General features: G+C 45.6%; 1 protein-coding gene across 1 annotated transcript; it reads left to right on the top strand.

Moving 5' to 3' along the window:
• The first annotated feature begins 5,745 nt into the window (after positions 1-5,745).
• LOC107187084 (histone-lysine N-methyltransferase 2E) lies at positions 5,746-16,275 on the top strand. Its single transcript, XM_015575089.1, has 12 exons — positions 5,746-7,961; positions 8,455-8,545; positions 8,631-8,784; positions 8,865-9,009; positions 9,086-9,133; positions 9,212-9,875; positions 10,087-10,565; positions 11,301-12,786; positions 12,878-14,389; positions 14,556-14,802; positions 14,896-15,033; positions 15,328-16,275. The coding sequence occupies exons 1-12, from the start codon at positions 5,746-5,748 to the stop codon at positions 15,807-15,809; spliced, it is 7,662 nt and encodes a 2,553-aa protein (XP_015430575.1). The 3' UTR covers positions 15,810-16,275.
• The last annotated feature ends 2,058 nt before the right edge of the window (positions 16,276-18,333 follow it).

Genomic DNA, 18,333 nt, shown 5'->3' with positions numbered 1-18,333 from the left:
GCGCAGGCATTTTACTCCGCCGCGAAGTCCGTGGCGCGCGGACGCTCGTTAATTTCACGTTGGGAAGGGGGGCGGGGATTCGCTGGTGAGAAGAGTAAGAAAGAGCGTTTTCGTGGGGAGGAGGTTCGCGGGCGAGCTCTTGGGTCTAAGTGGAGACAGACCACACGATTACGTCGCCGACAGCTGCTTTGCTGGAACCGTCTATACTAAATCACGATATGCCTCTTCGATGTACATCACTAATATACGCATATGTTATTTTTGCATCGTAGAAAGGTCGTCTTTTGTACTCAGTTTTTTGATGTTACTCCCCTTTTTTTCGAGTGTGTGCGTAAAATGCCTGACGCGCTTGCGTCGAGATCGACCTCTGACCTTTCTCTGTACCAACGGTTTCGCGGATATATCGTCCCGCGCAGGCTAACCCCGAAACACAGTGGTTCTCAATTAATGCTTTTGCGGAATGGTGTATAATTCGGAAAATTTTAGGAATTGAAAATTATTAGTGGTGAATGAATATATAGGGTGATACGAGGAAAAGGTTTCATCATTTCTGGAGTAGATAGTATAGTTGGAAAATGATTAAATAAAGTGCGGATAAAGATGGAAGATTAATACTTTAGAAAACTAGAAAACCTTTTGTGGAGAAGTGAAGGGGAAATTATAAGGTAATCCATTGTTTCCCTACGGTACGATAGTTCCTACAGCGAGAAAGTCACTAACTTTTACCGACCCAAAAAATTGTTCATTAATTTTTCTATGTATGTTTATTACAACTTTTTTTCATCGGCCAAGTATTATCTACTCCAGAAGTTATAAATCCTTTTTTTTTTTTTGTATCACACTATATATCACAAATCGTCCCAGATGAACTGTATGTAAAAAGGGTGGACCTTTTAGGAACTGGAGCCCCAATTACTATTAAACATCTTATTTTACCTTGAAAATTATTACCGATATATGTATATCTAAAGGAAAGTAGGCCTATTCTTGCAAAACAGAGGTGGTCCATGTCACGATTTTTTCCCGCTTGTACTGTTTCTACTGTACGGACACGTTCGTCACAAACCTGTTGTATCGAGGAACTGTTCCCTACAGTTTTAAGATCGATTCGATATTCTGCCATGGAGACTGTCTAGCCGTGGTTCGCGGTCCAACGAGATTCACGCGTTTCCACGAAACATAATTGGTATCCTGGTGAATTTATCGGCCGGTTAACCATGGACGCACACACAACACGTAACCGTTGCAACGATGCCTGTTATATTTAGCCCGGGGTGGTTATAGTTTCGTTTCTGTTATGTGTACACACAGCTTTGCTTTGGCAGTTTTCCTGATTTCTCGCCATCTGAAATAATAGCAACTCGTGCAGTGGTTCTCAACCTATTATTCTTCAATCTTTAAAAAAAATTACTATATATCGTTCATCACGTTATCCCCATTTTTCATTTTGGCATATTTCGATGGAATACCAATTCCCCATTTCTCACTTTGGCATATTTCGATGGAACACCAATTTCCCATTTTGTACGTTGGCATATTTCGATGGAATAGCAATTCCCCATTTTTCATTTTGGCATATTTCGATGAAATACCAATTCCCCATTTTCGCGAGTTCCACTCGAATAAGAACTATACCGACGCAGCAGCGGAACGGCCGAGAGAGTGCATAACCTCGGTTAACGGACGCCTGCGTGTGGCATTTCGTCGTACGGCGCGACGAAAGTGGAATCTCTTTCTCTCTCTTTGTGCCCATTGGCGGTGTTTCTCGAGACTCGATGCCGATAACGTCGTCACGGATGCAACACAGCGTGGCCACGTGACCACGTTGCAACTTTGCAACGTACGACAACATTTCGGATCGTATGGCAAATCGACGATTAAAATTACGATAGGCTGGAATTCAATCTGGCATACATATTGCGTGTGTCCGGTGATTATCGACGCGCGTGTGGAACTAGTCGATAACTGACCAACCGATGAGATATCGATACCTAGATAAGAACCTTATCATTGTACTGACACAATTTTTCCCGATGGAAATTCGCCGTTATTGTTCCACAGACATTGCTCATGTTTAATTTTTTTTTTTTTTAAGAAACAAGTTAGTTGTATTTAAAGTGACAAGGGAGATAGTGAAAGAAGTATATAAGTGGACAGTCATTATTGGAAATTAGAGGAAGATTGTAGCAATTATAGAAACTATGGTTAACCGTTCACCGTTGCACAACGGATCATTTTAAATTACCCTCATTTCCATTTATCACGTAACAGCGAACGGATAGCCATTTGTTCAGTGGAAGATGTTGTGAAAGAGTTAAGAAATTATCGGGATTTAGAGGCCGTTGATTACGAATCGTATGCCACGATAATAGCTTTTCCCATATCGTTAATACTCGACTATGTAATCCAGTCGAGTAATTCATTTTTATCTTTTCCATAATCCTGTCATGTTTCCTTACGCATCGATGCATTATTCTTTCCGAGATATGATGTAAGATAGTATGTTATGTATTCCTCTTTACCTTGATCTGAATCGAAAACAATCATATTTAGACCATCAGCTTAAATCGATTTTTAAAGTTTCATTCAAATAAAAATGTTCCAATTACAACTCCGTGACAGTTCCCAGTAGTCGCGTGCCACACTGACAACCGCTGCTGAAAAAGCTGCGCGCGCATCCAGACGCGCTTCCTATTCATGCATTCGTCACGTGATCCCGATGACGTTCGTGGTTTTCACGGCAGAAAAAAGAACATGGAAAATTTGTGCTTCTCAGAATGGGATGTTTGCAATATAGTAGATCTGGTTCATACAAGAAAAAAAAGAGAAAAGATGCCACACAGTCGAGGTTGCGAAACAAGACGCGATGGGACCGTGCTTTGTGTTATCGCACGGGAGCAAGAGACACACTCGGCAAGACAATAAAATCATTATACGGAACACAGCCTTGGCTCGTGGCTTATCGTCATACTTTCAGCTCATTTGCATCCACGGTTGCATTTGCAATACTCATGTACGGTTCTAAACATCAACACTAGGCTGTTGTCCCCCCTCCCCTAGCGTGTAACGGCGTAAATATTATTTTTTTGAATGCAAACTACGTTCAGACCGATGTTAATTCCCGTATCTGACGGAAGAACGCGCTGCTGTCATCGAAATTAACTGAAATTATTAAAATTTAATTTGTTCAATAAAATAACGTATTACAATGAAAATTCGAACAACTATGATCTGTGTGAATTGAAAAGAATTCATTAAACGCGTGTATGTCGATATTCATCGCAGACGACGAGACGGAATCTGTTTTACCGTCCCGGCGGTGTTCTCGTAAAACTGCAGTTACCATTGCAGCAAGTTCACGTCAGTGAACATGTGTGGCGCTACTTGACTATAGCTCCGTATAAGGAGGGCCAATCATTTGCGATGCAGGATAAAAAAAAAAGTTAGTTGATCTTTCACGTCTTTTATTGCATTCGCTAAATAATTCATGAGACGTTGTTGTGGAAATGACGCCTCGTCTGTACGGTGCAGAGAGTCTTGTCAACGGTGGATGATCGCTCGCTTCGACATTGACATACAAGAACGCGTAAATAAATACAATAAATTTTCCGGTCTACTTACATACGCGCGTGCACGTAACGAACGCACTACTTTCGCTTTTACCACTTACTACGCAGTATCTAAATCGTATTACACTATTATCTTCCCGAACTAACTACCGGCAAATATACTTTCGAAATTTATTTCTCGATCCAGAAAGAATATTACTAAACTATAGATATTCGAAGGTTGAGACGAATTCCCGCCTTTTCACCCTAACCTCTTCCTAGTCGCTAAAGTACTGCGCAAGTCGAAAATAATATTGCCTGCAAGAAAATCATAGATACAGGGGTTTTAACGATAAATATTTCATTTGAATAAGAGATCTGTTAAACGGTGTAATTTAGGCTCAACGCGCGACTTCCGGCCACACCGTCACTGACCACCACTACTTGCGTGCTTCTATATCCGGCCGGGGATGTTTACACCGACGCGGTTCGGAGTTGCTCGAGGAAATTGATAATACCAATTTATTAGCAGTGTACGACACACACAGAGATACATATGTGGCAATTCGCTCGTGGACACAGTTGGCGCGTGTCCAGTCGCACGTGCGGACTTTACGTTACACGATGACGTTTCTCATAGGAATTCGCCTTGAAAATGAAAAAAAAAATTTTTTACCAGAATATTGGATAGGTGAAACAAACAATTTTTCTTATTGATTAATAAAAATTTGTTCTTGTCGGTTAAGAAACAATTTGTAGTATAGTAGTATTAATTGTAATCAATCTCTTGATTTTTTTGGAAACACACCTTGTGAATTTAATCTCTTATTCAAATACTAAACTAATAAGGTCCATTCTTTCTGTATACTAAAATTACTTTTTTTTTTTTGTAATCTTATATGTAAAGCAAAGGTTATTCTCTGCCAGTGTAAATAAATAGATAAATAAATTTGCCTTTTTAGTCAATAAACAATTCGCCTTATTACGTAACTAGGCACATGAGTACGCGGCTTAATTTTCACGAGATCGAAATTGATGTTACCGAACTACTTCGAATTATCGTCTCGATCTCTCCTTTATCGATACCCGGTAATTTTCGCTTTTATCAGCGAATCGCAAACCAATTTGACAAATAACGTCGAACGGGTATGGCGATCGCTATTGGATGATCGTTTGTTCTTTTGTGGTAGCGGGAAGAAATGTTCTTCTGGATCAATATCGGTGAATATTACACCGCCAACATTGAATATTCAATGCTCGTGGCAGGTTGGGCGACGTAAGTAGTACGGATTCGCTTGGGTAAAAATTTAAACGGGCCCATATGTGGCTCCACTAGGGGTAGCAAAATCGTGTCGAACACGGTATTCAAACTTTTTGTAATTTATCCCTAAATTATCATTTCTAGACCACCCTGTGGTACCTAAACTATAATCTACTGTTTAATGTACATTTAACCTCACATACCAATTCCACCACTATATTTTTGTCTACAATTGACGGAATGTAACTTGGAGGTTACAATATGGTGCCCATGACGAGCAATTATTTTGAAAGAAAAAATTGAAAATTTACATTTTATACGTTCAAACTGGTCGGTGAACTCGGATTCCACTAGGGGAAAAAATGACGTAGGGGAAGAGTCTCCTTCCATTTGCTTTCAGAAACTATTGAAATGTATGTCAAATTACTGTTCGATTTAACATTTATTTCAGTGCTTGAAATAAATCTATCAAGTGGTATACCCTTCCCCTAAATCACCTTTCCCCTAGCAAAATCCGAGTTTGCTCGCGAGGGTACAAACGGACAATTATTCTAACTAATAAAAAATCAACTAACAATCCACGTTTCGTTTGTCCTGTTGCAGCCTATGGTTCAGGATCCTCAAATAGCGGAATCGAAGATCGCGGGCACACCGTGAAGCCGTCGGTCGAGGACCAGCCATTCAGGATCCTATACTCCGTTCGTGTTTCCCCAGTTGCCGTGGGATCGAAAGGCCTCCAAAACGTCGACCCCGTCGGTGATCAAGTTATCGGGGGGTGGAACAGGTGGGGGTGGGGAGCAATTGTCCCCAGGGCCTGGCCCACCTCCCCCGGTGTCCCCAGCCGAGCGTGTTCTCGATGTCAACGAGACCAACGATGCGGTCGCCGCGAAACGGATTGTTGTCGAGAGCTATCCGCAGGCAGCCGAGACGACCACCATGAGCTTCGTGTTGCAGCTGGGCACCGTGGAGGCGTCTGTGGATAAGAAGAACGTCGTCCAGCCGTCCTCGAGCCTATTAAACCAGGAACCATCCAGCCAGGTTGTCGTTGGTACCGACGACACCGGAAAATCACAGATTCTTCAGTGTCTGGAGGCCACATCGGAGATACCGACCGGCCACGTGATATCGTTCTCCACTGTGAAATCGGTGAACGTCACGTATCCGATAGCAAAAGCCGCCAGGGAGGTACAGAGGATCGCCGGCTCGCAAACGAACACCACCCAGGTACTGACCACACGTGTGATCTCTCAGAAGTTACCGTCGACCAGCCATCAGACGTTGAACGTATCCTCTCACGTTGCTCATCTACCGGTAAACTCGCAGTCCCTGTCGTCGCCGGGGAACGGAGTGGCCCATGTATATCCTTTGCAGTACGCGACATCGGTCCAGACCGCTAAACAGCAACAGCAACACGGTAGGAATCAGGTGGTCGAGGGCAAACAGGCGACCACGGTGTCGTCCGGCATCCAGCAGAGCAACGTTCATCAGAAGGTCCAGCAACCGATCGCCTCGCAGCAACTGGTGACCGGTAACGCGGTGAAGGGTACCGCCACCGCGATGCCAAATATCCAGAGGATACACGTGAAAGCCCAGAATCTCGTTGGCGGCCAGTCACAGACCGTTAATTTACAGAAGGTGAAAACAATGAATGCTGGCCAGGCCGGTGTTGCTGTGCAGAGGAATTCCCTGCCGAGGATACAAACGGTACAGAAAGGTCAGACGGCGTCGACGCCACCGACAACGACCACGACGAATCAGTTCACGGTGAACCAGGCGGCGAGCAACGCCGGTGTTGTACAGAGAACCGTCCAGCAGCCGGCTGGCAATCCGAGTCTTCAGAAAGCACAGGTGAATGCCGGGCAGAAAATGGCCCAACAAGTTTACAACTGTCAAAAGGTATCCGCACAGATTCTGGCCAGTCACCCAAATCATAAGGCGCATCATCAACAAATCAGTGGTAATCAACAGCAATCGGGATTGCAGAAGTTGCCGGGTCAGCCGCAGAAGAACCCGTCCGTAGCCTCCAGGCAGCAGTCGACGAGCACTATGAACAATGTACAGAAGCCTAGCAATTCTGTAGCTGGTATACAGAAGCCTCAAGCGCTAGGACAGGTGCAGAGTCAACTACAGCAGCCGGTCCAGGTTCAGAAGCATGTCCAGCAAGTCCAATCCGGTCAAAGGACCTCGCAGTCCGTTGGCTTGCAGAAGTCCCAAACAGTAGCAGCCGTAAATTCCACTAGAGTACAATCGCTGACCAACGTTAGTAAAAGCAACAGCGTCCCGAATATCGCCAAGATGCAGCAGCAGACCAATCTACTGTCCGTCGGCAAGCAACAACAGCAGACGGTGTCGCAGTTCCAGGTGCAGAATTCGCCCCAGCAACAGTTGTTGCAGCAACCGAGCATCCAGCAGCCGCACGTCGGTGGTAACAAGCAACAGCAGTCGAACGTCGGTCAGCAACCGGTACAGAGGAGTCACAGTATTACGAATGTGCACCAGAAGGTCGCAGCCATAGCCACGATGCCAAATAATCAACGCACCCAGGTGGTGAACTCGAAGGTCCAGCAGCAACAGCAACAGATGGTGATGAGAGTAGGCGTACCAAAAGCTCAGACGCAGGGTTTGCAGCAAGGAGCCATGAAGAGCGTGCCCCAGAAGGTGACGAACACCGCGAAGACACCGAATCCCTCTCAGAACGCTGTTCAGCAGCCTCTACAGAGGACCGCCAATTCCCAGCCGGTGAAGATCATCCAGCAACAGAACGTGATCGGACCGCAGAACACACAGAAGCAGCCTGGATGCATCAAAACGATACCCCCACAAAAATCTACCCAGAGGAATCATCAGCAGAAAGTAACCGGCATCAAAACCTCTTTGAATACTAATGTGACCGCGGCAAAGGGCCAAGGGCCCAGCACCGGTGTCCCTCAGAAGCAAAGCATCAAAACATTGTTACCCCAGCAAACTGTCCCGTCGAACATGCTGATGCACAAGAATCAGCCGATCAAGATACAACAACAGACCGTACAACAGCAAAAACAACAGCTCGTCATGACGCCCCAGTTCCCGCAGCAGGTCAGACAACAGACTGGTCAGATAAAAACGTTGCTGCCGGTGACCAGCGCCGAGCCTCGCAGGGAAATCGAGAAGAAGTTAGTATTTGGGAGGTTAAAATTGGTTGCGACCCTATGGGTCGGTATACGAATTAATATTAATGGACGATGCAGGTATACAATTTAATAGGGAGCCCAAAGTGGCATATCTTTAATCATTCAAAAAGTATTTAATTAATTCGTGACCCCCACAAATTATTGACTCAAAACAGTCATCATTGTTTTGAAATGGGATTCGCCAACTGTCCGAGAAATAACGTAAATGTGTAAAAACTTGCTTCTACGTATCCACAAATTGTATGCAAACAGTACTGTAAACATTTTTACTCCAAGAAATAATTTTCAAATAAACTTTTATGTTACTAGTTCCTATATAAACGTATAGTAAAATGTACACCCGCGTCGTCCATATTTGTTACCCAACACTACCGTCACCATTCGCGTCGTGGTAGATTTCTTTACCAATTCAACCAGTTGGTTAGTTAAATAATCCGATAAATTCGTCTAATAACCGAGTAACTTGTATTATTAGAATCGAACCTGAGCTGCGTGTACTGAAAGAAGATGAACCCGCACAAGCAGCACCTCAATCTCCAGTTCGAAGAATGCCCCTTCCGTACGAGGTAACGGAAATTACTAGAAACAATTGATATATCAATGAAACTCGAAACTGGTTTATTTTTATATGAGCAATTAATTCCTTTCCAGTGTCTCCAGTTTGTCCTGCAAGATCATAATTACGGGGCGCCACCGCCACGAACGCCTCCGCCTCCATCTCCACCGCCCCATCCGAAGCAACAGGCGATTAACGGTGCTGGAAGTTCTGCAGCGACTTCCCAGCACCCTTACATGTACGGACAGGGTGCGTAAAAAATTCTTACCAGTCAGAAATTGCACAGAAAGGAAACAGTATATCCATATAATTTAATATTTGTTGCACAGTTGTGACCGGTACCAACGTAGAGGATGACGCAGCCAGTGCAATTAGCAGCGAAACCGGTAGAGAGGCAGAACCGGAAGGGGAAGAAACTGAAACCGCTCCTGAGGGAGAGGGAGACGACGAAGACAGTGTTACTAGATGTATATGGTAAGTATTTCCAACGGTCCTCATCAATCTTTCTGACCTGTATTAAAATAGACATTTAAAAAATATAAATTTCCAGTGATTTCGAGCACGACGATGGCTACATGATCTGTTGCGACCGTTGCCTGTGAGTATCCACTAGGATTATGGGATTCGTCCATTTTAATGTTTTCCGTATACGTTATCGTTACATATTCGGTTCCAGGGTATGGCAACACGTGGATTGCATGGGCATAGACCGTTCGAACATTCCCGACGAGTACCTCTGCGAGATCTGTCGGCCACGACGCGTGGACAGGCAAAGGGCACGGGCCCTACAGATGCGTAAACGCGAGGAACTGTTGAATTCCGACACATCATCCGATACTTCGTCCACCAGCTCGGCGGACACCGACGTTGGCGTGAACGCAGTCCCGAAAAAACGTTCGTTGCCCCAGCAACAACAATCCCAGCAAGTTCCGCGTCGGAAATCCGACCCACCGCCGCAGGTCAGACGTCTGAACAACAACAACAACAATAACAACAACGTGGCGAAACGGCAGAGAAGAGATTCGCATCCGAGACAGTCGAGCGCGGTGAGGAAGAAAGAGGCGACGAAACGTGGCCCGGGTAAACGTAAAGCGAAACGACGGATGAGCCTGGAGGACAAGGAGGAGGAGACACAAGACTCCTGGACGTCGAATGTCGCGCCGCTACGACAGTGGATCGAACGGTACGAGGAAGCCGTGACGAATCATTACAGCCCGGAGCTAAGGGCTAGGATATCCTCCATCAAAGTGAACGGCACGCACAGCGACCTTAGACAGAGTAATATGAACGTCATCGCCACGGGAAAATGCAGGCTGAACGTGCACAGTAATAACGTTAGGGTGAGTAGAAAATATTTTCTATTCGGGCTGACACGGGGAAGTATGAGGAAATCGCTTTTGGAATGGCACAACGGTTTTATACTATAACTTCCAGATAGTGCCGTTACAAAAACGAATTCCACAACCGTGCCTTCCCCTCGTGAAAAGTTCCGGAGTTTATCGTCAAACGAGATTCTTTTAATTAATTTTATCTTGTTCTTGTTCATCATAGTTTCTAGTGGCGACGATGTACCTGCCACCGAACACGCCGGTCGTCGAGCTTAGGGGGAAGTACATGCTGAGCACACAACACCGACCGTCTCATCCGCAAGGTAGACAGCATACACAGAGGCCAGGCCCGTTCGTCTTCTTTTATCGGTTGCCACGGGACGGAACCGAGGTGTGCGTGGACACGCGAACGTACGGCAACGACGCCCGTTTCGTACGGCGTAGTTGCAAGCCGAACGCAGAGGTGAAGCACTGTATAGAGAAAGGAACGTTGCATTTGTACATCGTGACCACCACCACAATCGAGAAAAACGCCGAGATCACAATCAGACACGAGCAACACGACCTGTTGCTGTCCCCGAATCCGAACGGGCCGATGATGCCGATCATTTGCGCGTGTAACAACCCGAAGGAATGTCAGATAGCCTCAGTGAATCAGTTGAACAGACGTGGAAGCAACGGGGCGTTAGCTGAGAATGCTGAGTAAGTTTCTATTAAACGGTTGCTTAGCACTCAACCTACCGAACCCTTCAGAGAGATAGTAATTTGACTGATTGTGGTAGATTTGATGTTAAGATTTAACCCTTGCGTAGGCAACCGGGTACCCATTTCTAAATTTCTTCTAACAATTTTTTGTAGTCTTGTCTGAAACAGAACTTGGTGTATTATGGGAAGGGAAGAATAAGAGTTTTGGAAAATTATCTGTGTTTATCTAATCTGTCAGAATAGGGGTATTAGGATTGCTCAATGACCGTAAATAGTTTGGTTGCCTACACAAGGGTTAAGTAAAAAGATTAATCGTATAGCTGCTTCAAAGATGTAGCATTATCCATAAACCTGACTGACCCTAAAGTTTATCTGTTTCGGTAGCCTAATCCTGTCATTCGACACCCTTAAATTGAAAATAATATTCAATATAATTAAACAAGTTCTTATAGCGTACTAATTTCAGATTTTAAATACTTCTGGCCGTATTATTCTTGACGGAAGCTTACAAAAACGTAAATTTCTTTCAAATGTTCCAGTATTTTTTGTTTTATTTCTTGGAACCCCATAGCTGAAATTGGCGTACGACCTTGACTGCGGTGGGACACAATGAGCCCCTGATGATCTAATGGTTTAAATGTCGGCCTCGTTTATGGCTAACGCTATATCTTTGAAGCAGCTATAAGAGATTAGGTTTTCCAGTCTTGCGCTAAACGTTCATACTCGTTCCAGTGGTCGTGAAAGAAGACGGAGGGGCAGACGGAATACCGTGTGCGAGGACAGCGATTCCTCGACCGTGGTTCCAAGCACCAGTGTCGCCCAACCAACGCCACCTCCGGTAACACCAGCGCCCTCGGTGTCGCCAGCGCCAGCTAGAAGAACAATCACACCTACTGTGGCCAGTACAACACGACAGATGGTCAAGGAGGAGCCGCCTACGACCACCGTGCAACAACCACAAATATCACCGAGTCTGACGCCGGTCACGGCGCCAGAGTCGAGGAAGGACAAGAAGAAAATGACCAGAGAAGAGAGAAAAATGGAGGCGATCATGAAAGCGTTCGAGAGGCTGGAGAAGGCGGAGCAGAGGAAGCAGGAGGTCCAGGCGAGGAATGCGCAGAGGAAGGAGTCTGTAGGTAGCACGCACAGCGACAACGAGGACACTCCGACCCCTACGATACCACAATCGAAACAGAAGCAACAGACCTCCTCTGAGAGACCGTTGAGACGGAAACGAAGGAAAGGTAGGACCAGGACCTCGTCACAATCCCAGAGCAGTAGTCGAAGAACAAGGTTAAACTCCGCGGACTCGGATGTTTCATCTGGAGAAGAGAGCACTTCCATGCAATCCCCGCCGTTGTCGAGTCACAATCACTCCCACAGCCGCGACGCACCTTACTCCTCTCATTTGCACACCCCAGCGAAGAGCACAAGCGAGCCTGTGAGCACAGGGTCCGCTCATCAGGGGATACCAACAGCTGCTGGCCTGTTGTTGGCTCTGGCGAACTCGAGCGCGCCTGGACCTAGCTCACCACCCTTGCAACAGCCCACACCAGTGAAAAGTCCGACCTGCGACAGCGGAGCGAGCAGTAGCTCCCAGAGCTCGACTCCGTCTACTCCTCTGTCCTCAGCGTGTCTGTTGGTCGCGGCAGCGGTCGGTCCGCTGGCTCCTGGCTTCAAGTTCCCGAAGACCAAGAAGGTCCTGATGAACGAGTGGCTGAAGGAATCGCCGGATCCTCCTCAGGCCAACGTGCCTCAGGTGTCTCCGTTGCCAGCCTTGCCACCAGCGCCTCTCCCCAATTCCATGAACCCACTTTGCAGGACATCAGACTTCTCCCTGCCTGCTGATTCATCCGCAGAGTTCTTGTCGCAGAGCTACGCGGCCAAGAGTCTGGCTACCTTAGTCCAGGCTGCGAATTCTGTTTCTGGCATATGCGATTCACCGCCCCAACGCAAGCAAACGACGGCTGGGAACCCAACGGGCCCCGTTTCCACGGGGTCCGCTAAGAAGAGGTGGCTACGACAGGCGATCTCTGAGGAATGCGACTCGCCGAACAGCCGGCCTGAGAGTCCACCGCCCAGCGAGATGGTGGCGCCACCGAAGAAGAGGAGAATAGCCAGGGAAAGCTTGTCGTCGGACAATTACACGCCGCCTACCACGCCGACTATGCTGCATCCGGAATCTGCTCCGAATACTAGATCCCTATGTCCAACTGAGGTGTGTATAATTTTTTGTATTTTGTAGGGGTCATTCGTAGGCTCTGTAAAATCTAGAGATCGGTCGTCTAATTCTGTCTTCTTTTTTCCAGGATGATTACATCGAACACGCTCAGTCGCCTTTGATGGAGCAAAACGATGAGAGACATTTAGAGCCTATAGAGTCCATGAAACATGAGGACACCGAAGTGAATCTACGGCAGAAATTTTGCATGGAGATACCAGGTTTCCACGCGGAAATCATAAAGAAGGAAGAGGCCATGGAGATCGTCGCGCAGGTGGACGCGTTGGTGAAGGAGGAGAACATCGTGCCGAAGGAGGAGCCAAAGGAAGAAATGAATTGCGATTCATCAGCGCGTTTGGACTCGAAGTTGATCAAGAGTGAGTCACGGCTTGTTAAGAGCGAGGAAATGGATTGTCAGAGGGAAAGGATCAAGAACGAGCATTGTATAAAGGAGGAGACGTCGGACGCCGAGAAAGGGACCGTTGAAATAGTTGATCAGCACGATGAACGGGACACGGAAATGGAAGATATGAGTTCACCTATCGACACCATGGAATCCGACGCCATTTTGAAACAACGTGTGGCTGAGATGAGACTCGAATTCGGTGGCAGTATGACCGAGATGGAGCACGACAGGTGTGACGACGACAGGAAACCCGATAGCGTGAAGTCCGATGTAAAATCGGACGATAACATGTCCATCGACGAGTTCGACGTTGAAGCTCAGATGAAGAAAATCACCGGTGACGATGGGAACGATTACAAAGAAAAAATCGATACTAGCTCGGAAAAGGATAAGAGCATGGACGGTATAGAGGGCTTGATGGAGAGTTCTAAAGAGGATTCCGAGTCGGACGATAAAGAAATGGATGACTTGAAGTATGAAACGTCGTTCAAGTCTTTTCGTACAGACCACGAAGAGGAAAGGTTGTTCAAGGCGTTCGAGAGCAAACCGGAACGGGAGGAAGTTATCGGGCATGACGTAAAGGAGCTCATCGAGCAGACTGAGGATAGTCAGAAGTTAGAACAGCCGTCTGTTTTCGTTGCTTCCTCGGAGGACTCCATATTCGAGTCCACGTCCTCCAATATGGACACAGAGTCCATCGTGGAACCGCCAAAGATATTTCATTCCATTCCACCGTTGAGCGAGCGTATACGTAAGAAGACAGAGGCGAGCGCCTCGAAGAGCCAGCTGAACTTCGAGGCAGCAATTATCGAGTCCACCATCGATATAGAAACGTCGGACGGATCGAGAAACGGTGAACAAAAGTCGATGCTATCCACAGCGTTGAGAGAATTACTGGAGGCCAAGCTGGATGATCTGACGCCCGAAGAAACAAAAGAGGAGACGGTCGATGAGAACAGTACCACCTTCACGGAACCAAAATCAGAGACGTCGGAGCACAGTGTCGACGCGTCCGATGCTACATTGAGGACAGGTACGCCTCAGGAGCTTCCCACCGAAGAGACGCAAATGAAAGAAGAAGAAACAGCTACACCGAAAGAAATCAAACGACTGAAGGACCCCAGAACAGTTGTCCCAAACAGCATGCCCGCACCTGCATTTAAACCAGACGCGAATCCACCAGTCAAACGAAAGGTTAGGGTCATATATTTATTTATTCATAGTTCTCGCCTTTTCTTTAATTTTCAACTTATTTTCACAAATTCACTCATAAGGTTAGGATTACATACATAACATAATTTAGGAAAATATTAAATAATTAATTCGTCAATTACTATTAATAACGTTAACACGATTTCAGTTGTCCATATCGGAATACCGGAAACGAAAACAGCAGTCGTCCGGCACACCACCAGATCCTGAACCATCGAACGATACTCCAGCAACGGATAAAGGAACCGCAAGAGGCAGATCAGACAGCGCAAGCAGTGGCACCTCGTCCCTCAGTTCCGACGAGGAAGCATCGAAAATACCTTCCCTCTCCCTCGATCTACCCGGGCTCACTACCTTACCTATCTTCAATAACGCAGAGGCCGAGGAGAAGAAAGGTAACGGTCGGTACCAGAAAAAAAGAAAAGTTAGGTTAGGATGCAGTAGTTCATAAAGTATATATAGATTCTTATTATTTTCTCCCTATTTAGCTGGCGAGGAAGGTACCATCGGCTGGTCTGCAGCTCCGACTCTAGTGGAACGTCAACGGGAGAACCTGACGGAGAGACTGAAACGAGAATTTGGATTGTTTCTGAGTGACGACGAGGAGGAAAGAGCCCGTAAACATGGTAAGATTAATCATCCGTGAGGAAAGACTTAACAAATTTTATTGTTCTACCACAGACGAGATATAAGAATAGAAAGTAACGCTGTGCGTTATCACGGTGTCGAACGTAGTTTCTGAAATCGAAAACTTTTATCTGGACTGCGCTCGAACCAGATTTTCGTGGAATACCAAGTCCCATAACATGTTAAGTCTATTCTTATATCTTGTCCGTGATTGTACCTTAAAAAATCGAAATTATGCTTGACGTATTTATCCTTTTACTCCGTGACAGTTCTCTTAGTCGAGCTACTTGCAGGTCTAACAGCGGAGGCGATACTGAAAGCACGGAAATCATCACCCCCGCATCCATCCGTCTCGAGCACTCCGCCAGGCTATCCTCTGCCTCAGTTACCACCTCAGCCCTACATTCCTCCGCCAGGATCCGCGTCTATCCATTATCCCCAGTTCCAAACGAAGCCTTCTCCCGTTCCGTACCCCGGTTTCACGGTTCCGCAGACCACCCCGCCGCCGGTATACGCGAATGCACAAGCGTCCAGCGCGAAGCCGTCGCCGCAGTCGCAGCCACAGCCGCAACCACAGCAGTTCCTGGTGCCACAGGCGTCCCAAGCACCTCCAGGATCGAATCCATACCCACCGCAGTTCATACCGCCATCGACAGCCGCGGTGTCAATCGCAAAGTTCGCCTCAGCAACCCCACCGCCACCTGGTAGCCAAGTGTACCCCACTTCCGGCCAGTCTCAGAAGCCATTTTACAATCATCCAGCGCCTAGGTCTTAACCCGCATAAATATATAGCGGTGTATCAAAGGTTCTCTAGGTAGAGCGAGCGTCGTTGGACTCGTCGCGTTTAATTCAAATTAGATGACAATTTTCTGTTAACGTTGTCCCTTCACCCGGCACCGTCTGGAGGCACCCTCTTGGACCATCAGAGATGTATACAGGGACGGGACAACGAAATGAATTCACGATCTCTTGCGGCCGACCGCGTGAACGAGACAAGAGAATCCCCCGACGATGATTAATCCACAAGGTGCTAATTAGCTGTTCATGTCAGTTGAATGGAGAACAGACGACAAGAGGGTTTCTTCTGAAATTTGGAATTCTCGTGGCCTAAACAGTGATAGTTAAGTATTCCCGCTATCTGAAACGGAACCGAGGACTAGGTTGTGCATTTTAGGGTAACGACAATTTTGTGTGTGTGTTTTAAAGAGAGAGGACACTCTGTCCGTCTGGCATCTAAACGGCCCCGGAAAGTGTGTTGTGGCACTTTTTATAATCGGCGAGAACGGTGCCCTAATGGAAACGTGTTTATACATAGCTTTAGTTCAATTTTTTTATGGAACTATAACATACAGTTGGAATCATCATCGAAGCCGATAATCCGTAATCTTATCGACTTGGATACTGATCGTTATATATATATATATATATATAAATATATATATATACACACATATATAAATATATACATACACTGGAGTATACACATACACACACACAGAAAGACATACACACACACCAGAGCACTGTTCGATTTTTCTTGTAAATATCTTATGCATAATGTAAACGATATGAAGCTATTGTATTTAATCTTAGTTAATAATCCGCGGCAAATCGAAGAACTCGACCACTATGCGTTTATACGAGCAAAAGTATGAAAGTGGCACGAAAAGCAAGAGAATTATCATTGACGAAATTGTTCGAATCTGAAGCACAATGGTTGAGTTTCTCGATGACGAAAAAATCAGCTTTATCGATTCCATCGTGGTGTGATCGATTCTGTGAAAGAAGCACAGACCTGTTTAGGGTAAACAATTGTACAGAGCGTAATTTTTGTTTCTTCTCTTTCTCTCTCTCTCTCTCTCTCTCTCTCTCTCTCTCTCTCTCTCTCTCTCTTATCTGTTGAGGCCCTAGACTGAAAGTTCTCGCGGTTCGATACGTGTGTGTCCTTGAGAAATATTCGAAGGCTCGTTTAGATTCTTTTTTTTACTCTGTTTTCCCCCCAGCTTCGTTCTCGTTTACCTTGCTTCGCCGAGAAGATAATTTTGTTTTTTTTTTTAATCCGACGAACCGCGCGATCTTGAAACTGAACATTCATTCACAAGTACAAAACCGTTGTAAGAGGAAATTTACGTAGAAAAAAAAGAGGATCGTATTCAACTGCAATAACTATTTGGTACGGTACGAGAATAGGACACTTTTCATACTTTTTTTTTTTCATTTCTTGTTTCTTTGTATTTTTTTCCGCCTCCCCCCGAAGGTGTCGTTCCGAAATATTATAAGTATTTATTGTGCGTTCTAGCTTAAATTTCATTTTTTTTTTTTTTTTTTTTTTTTTGTTTCGTTTCCGTTTCTATTTTTTAATCCGGTGATTCGGGATTTTAAGGAGAATGTAAATGTGGAGAATACTTTCGTCAGAGGACACTCTCTCCGCCCAGTGTACACAGCGGTGTGTAATTTAAAAGAATTAGTGTACAAAGTTTCCTATCTAAATTCTCGTTGTGTATGTGTACATATATATCGCCTGCGTTCTTTAATTGTTCGTTTTCACCTGTGTAACGCGAAATCGCTAGTTTTTGGCTGAATATTCTATGGAAATGCACCGTGTCTGACTTTGCTGTTCGAGTAATTAATTTGATTGCATTGATAGAACCTTCTTCCATGGCCAGGAAGGGCATAACTTTGAAAACAGCCAAGTCAGATGGGGCATCTTGCGTGTCATATGATTGAAAAAATTCTAAATCGAGATCACAACGAAAAGCACCCATTTTGCGACCAAGAAAGAGGAAATCGTTCTTTCCCAAAATACCACTGAGCTCCGTTAAATCTGAGGCGTTTTGGTAAATTATCCAGCCAAAAATGGTGACATTCTGTAAGCAACTGTCGAATCAAAATGTCCAAGCCAAAAGGAGCGAGAGGGATAGGCGAAAGATTGTAAAAGTAAAGCGTCTAAACTCTTTGAGGCACTAAATTAGACGGAAAGAAATGGGAGTGACAGTGAAGACATAGTTATTTTCAAAGATATTAATGGTATGCAAAGGGACAACGAAAGCTTGATTTTGGAGGAATCGAGATTGTTACAAAAATAGTTCCACGGAAATCCTCTTTGTTGGCTCGTAAATATTCTCTAAATTGCAACGTGGGGGAAACTCGAGTAGCAATACATTTTCAAACGTCGATGTTTTTAGCGCGCTTTTGCCGATGGGGGCCACGTGACGGAACCGTTAATTTTTAAATATATAATTCCAGGGACTTTTAAAGTTACGTTCGAAGATCTGCGGTGTGGGTGGCGTCTGTAATAC

Source organism: Dufourea novaeangliae, unplaced genomic scaffold (assembly GCF_001272555.1).
Source record: "Dufourea novaeangliae isolate 0120121106 unplaced genomic scaffold, ASM127255v1 scaffold96, whole genome shotgun sequence".
NCBI classification, from domain to species: Eukaryota; Metazoa; Arthropoda; class Insecta; order Hymenoptera; family Halictidae; genus Dufourea; species Dufourea novaeangliae.
The sequence above is the reverse complement of the archived record's forward strand: the minus strand, read 5'-3'. Positions and strand labels throughout refer to the sequence as shown.

Coding starts and splice junctions, on each gene's coding strand:
- LOC107187084 (XM_015575089.1), top strand. CDS start 5,746: ATGAGCTTCGTGTTGCAGCTGGGCACCGTGGAGGCGTCTGTGGATAAG. Junction 8,785..8,864: donor CCCTTACATGTACGGACAGG/GTGCGTAAAAAA, acceptor TTTGTTGCACAG/TTGTGACCGGTACCAACGTA. Junction 12,787..12,877: donor GATCCCTATGTCCAACTGAG/GTGTGTATAATT, acceptor TCTTTTTTCCAG/GATGATTACATCGAACACGC.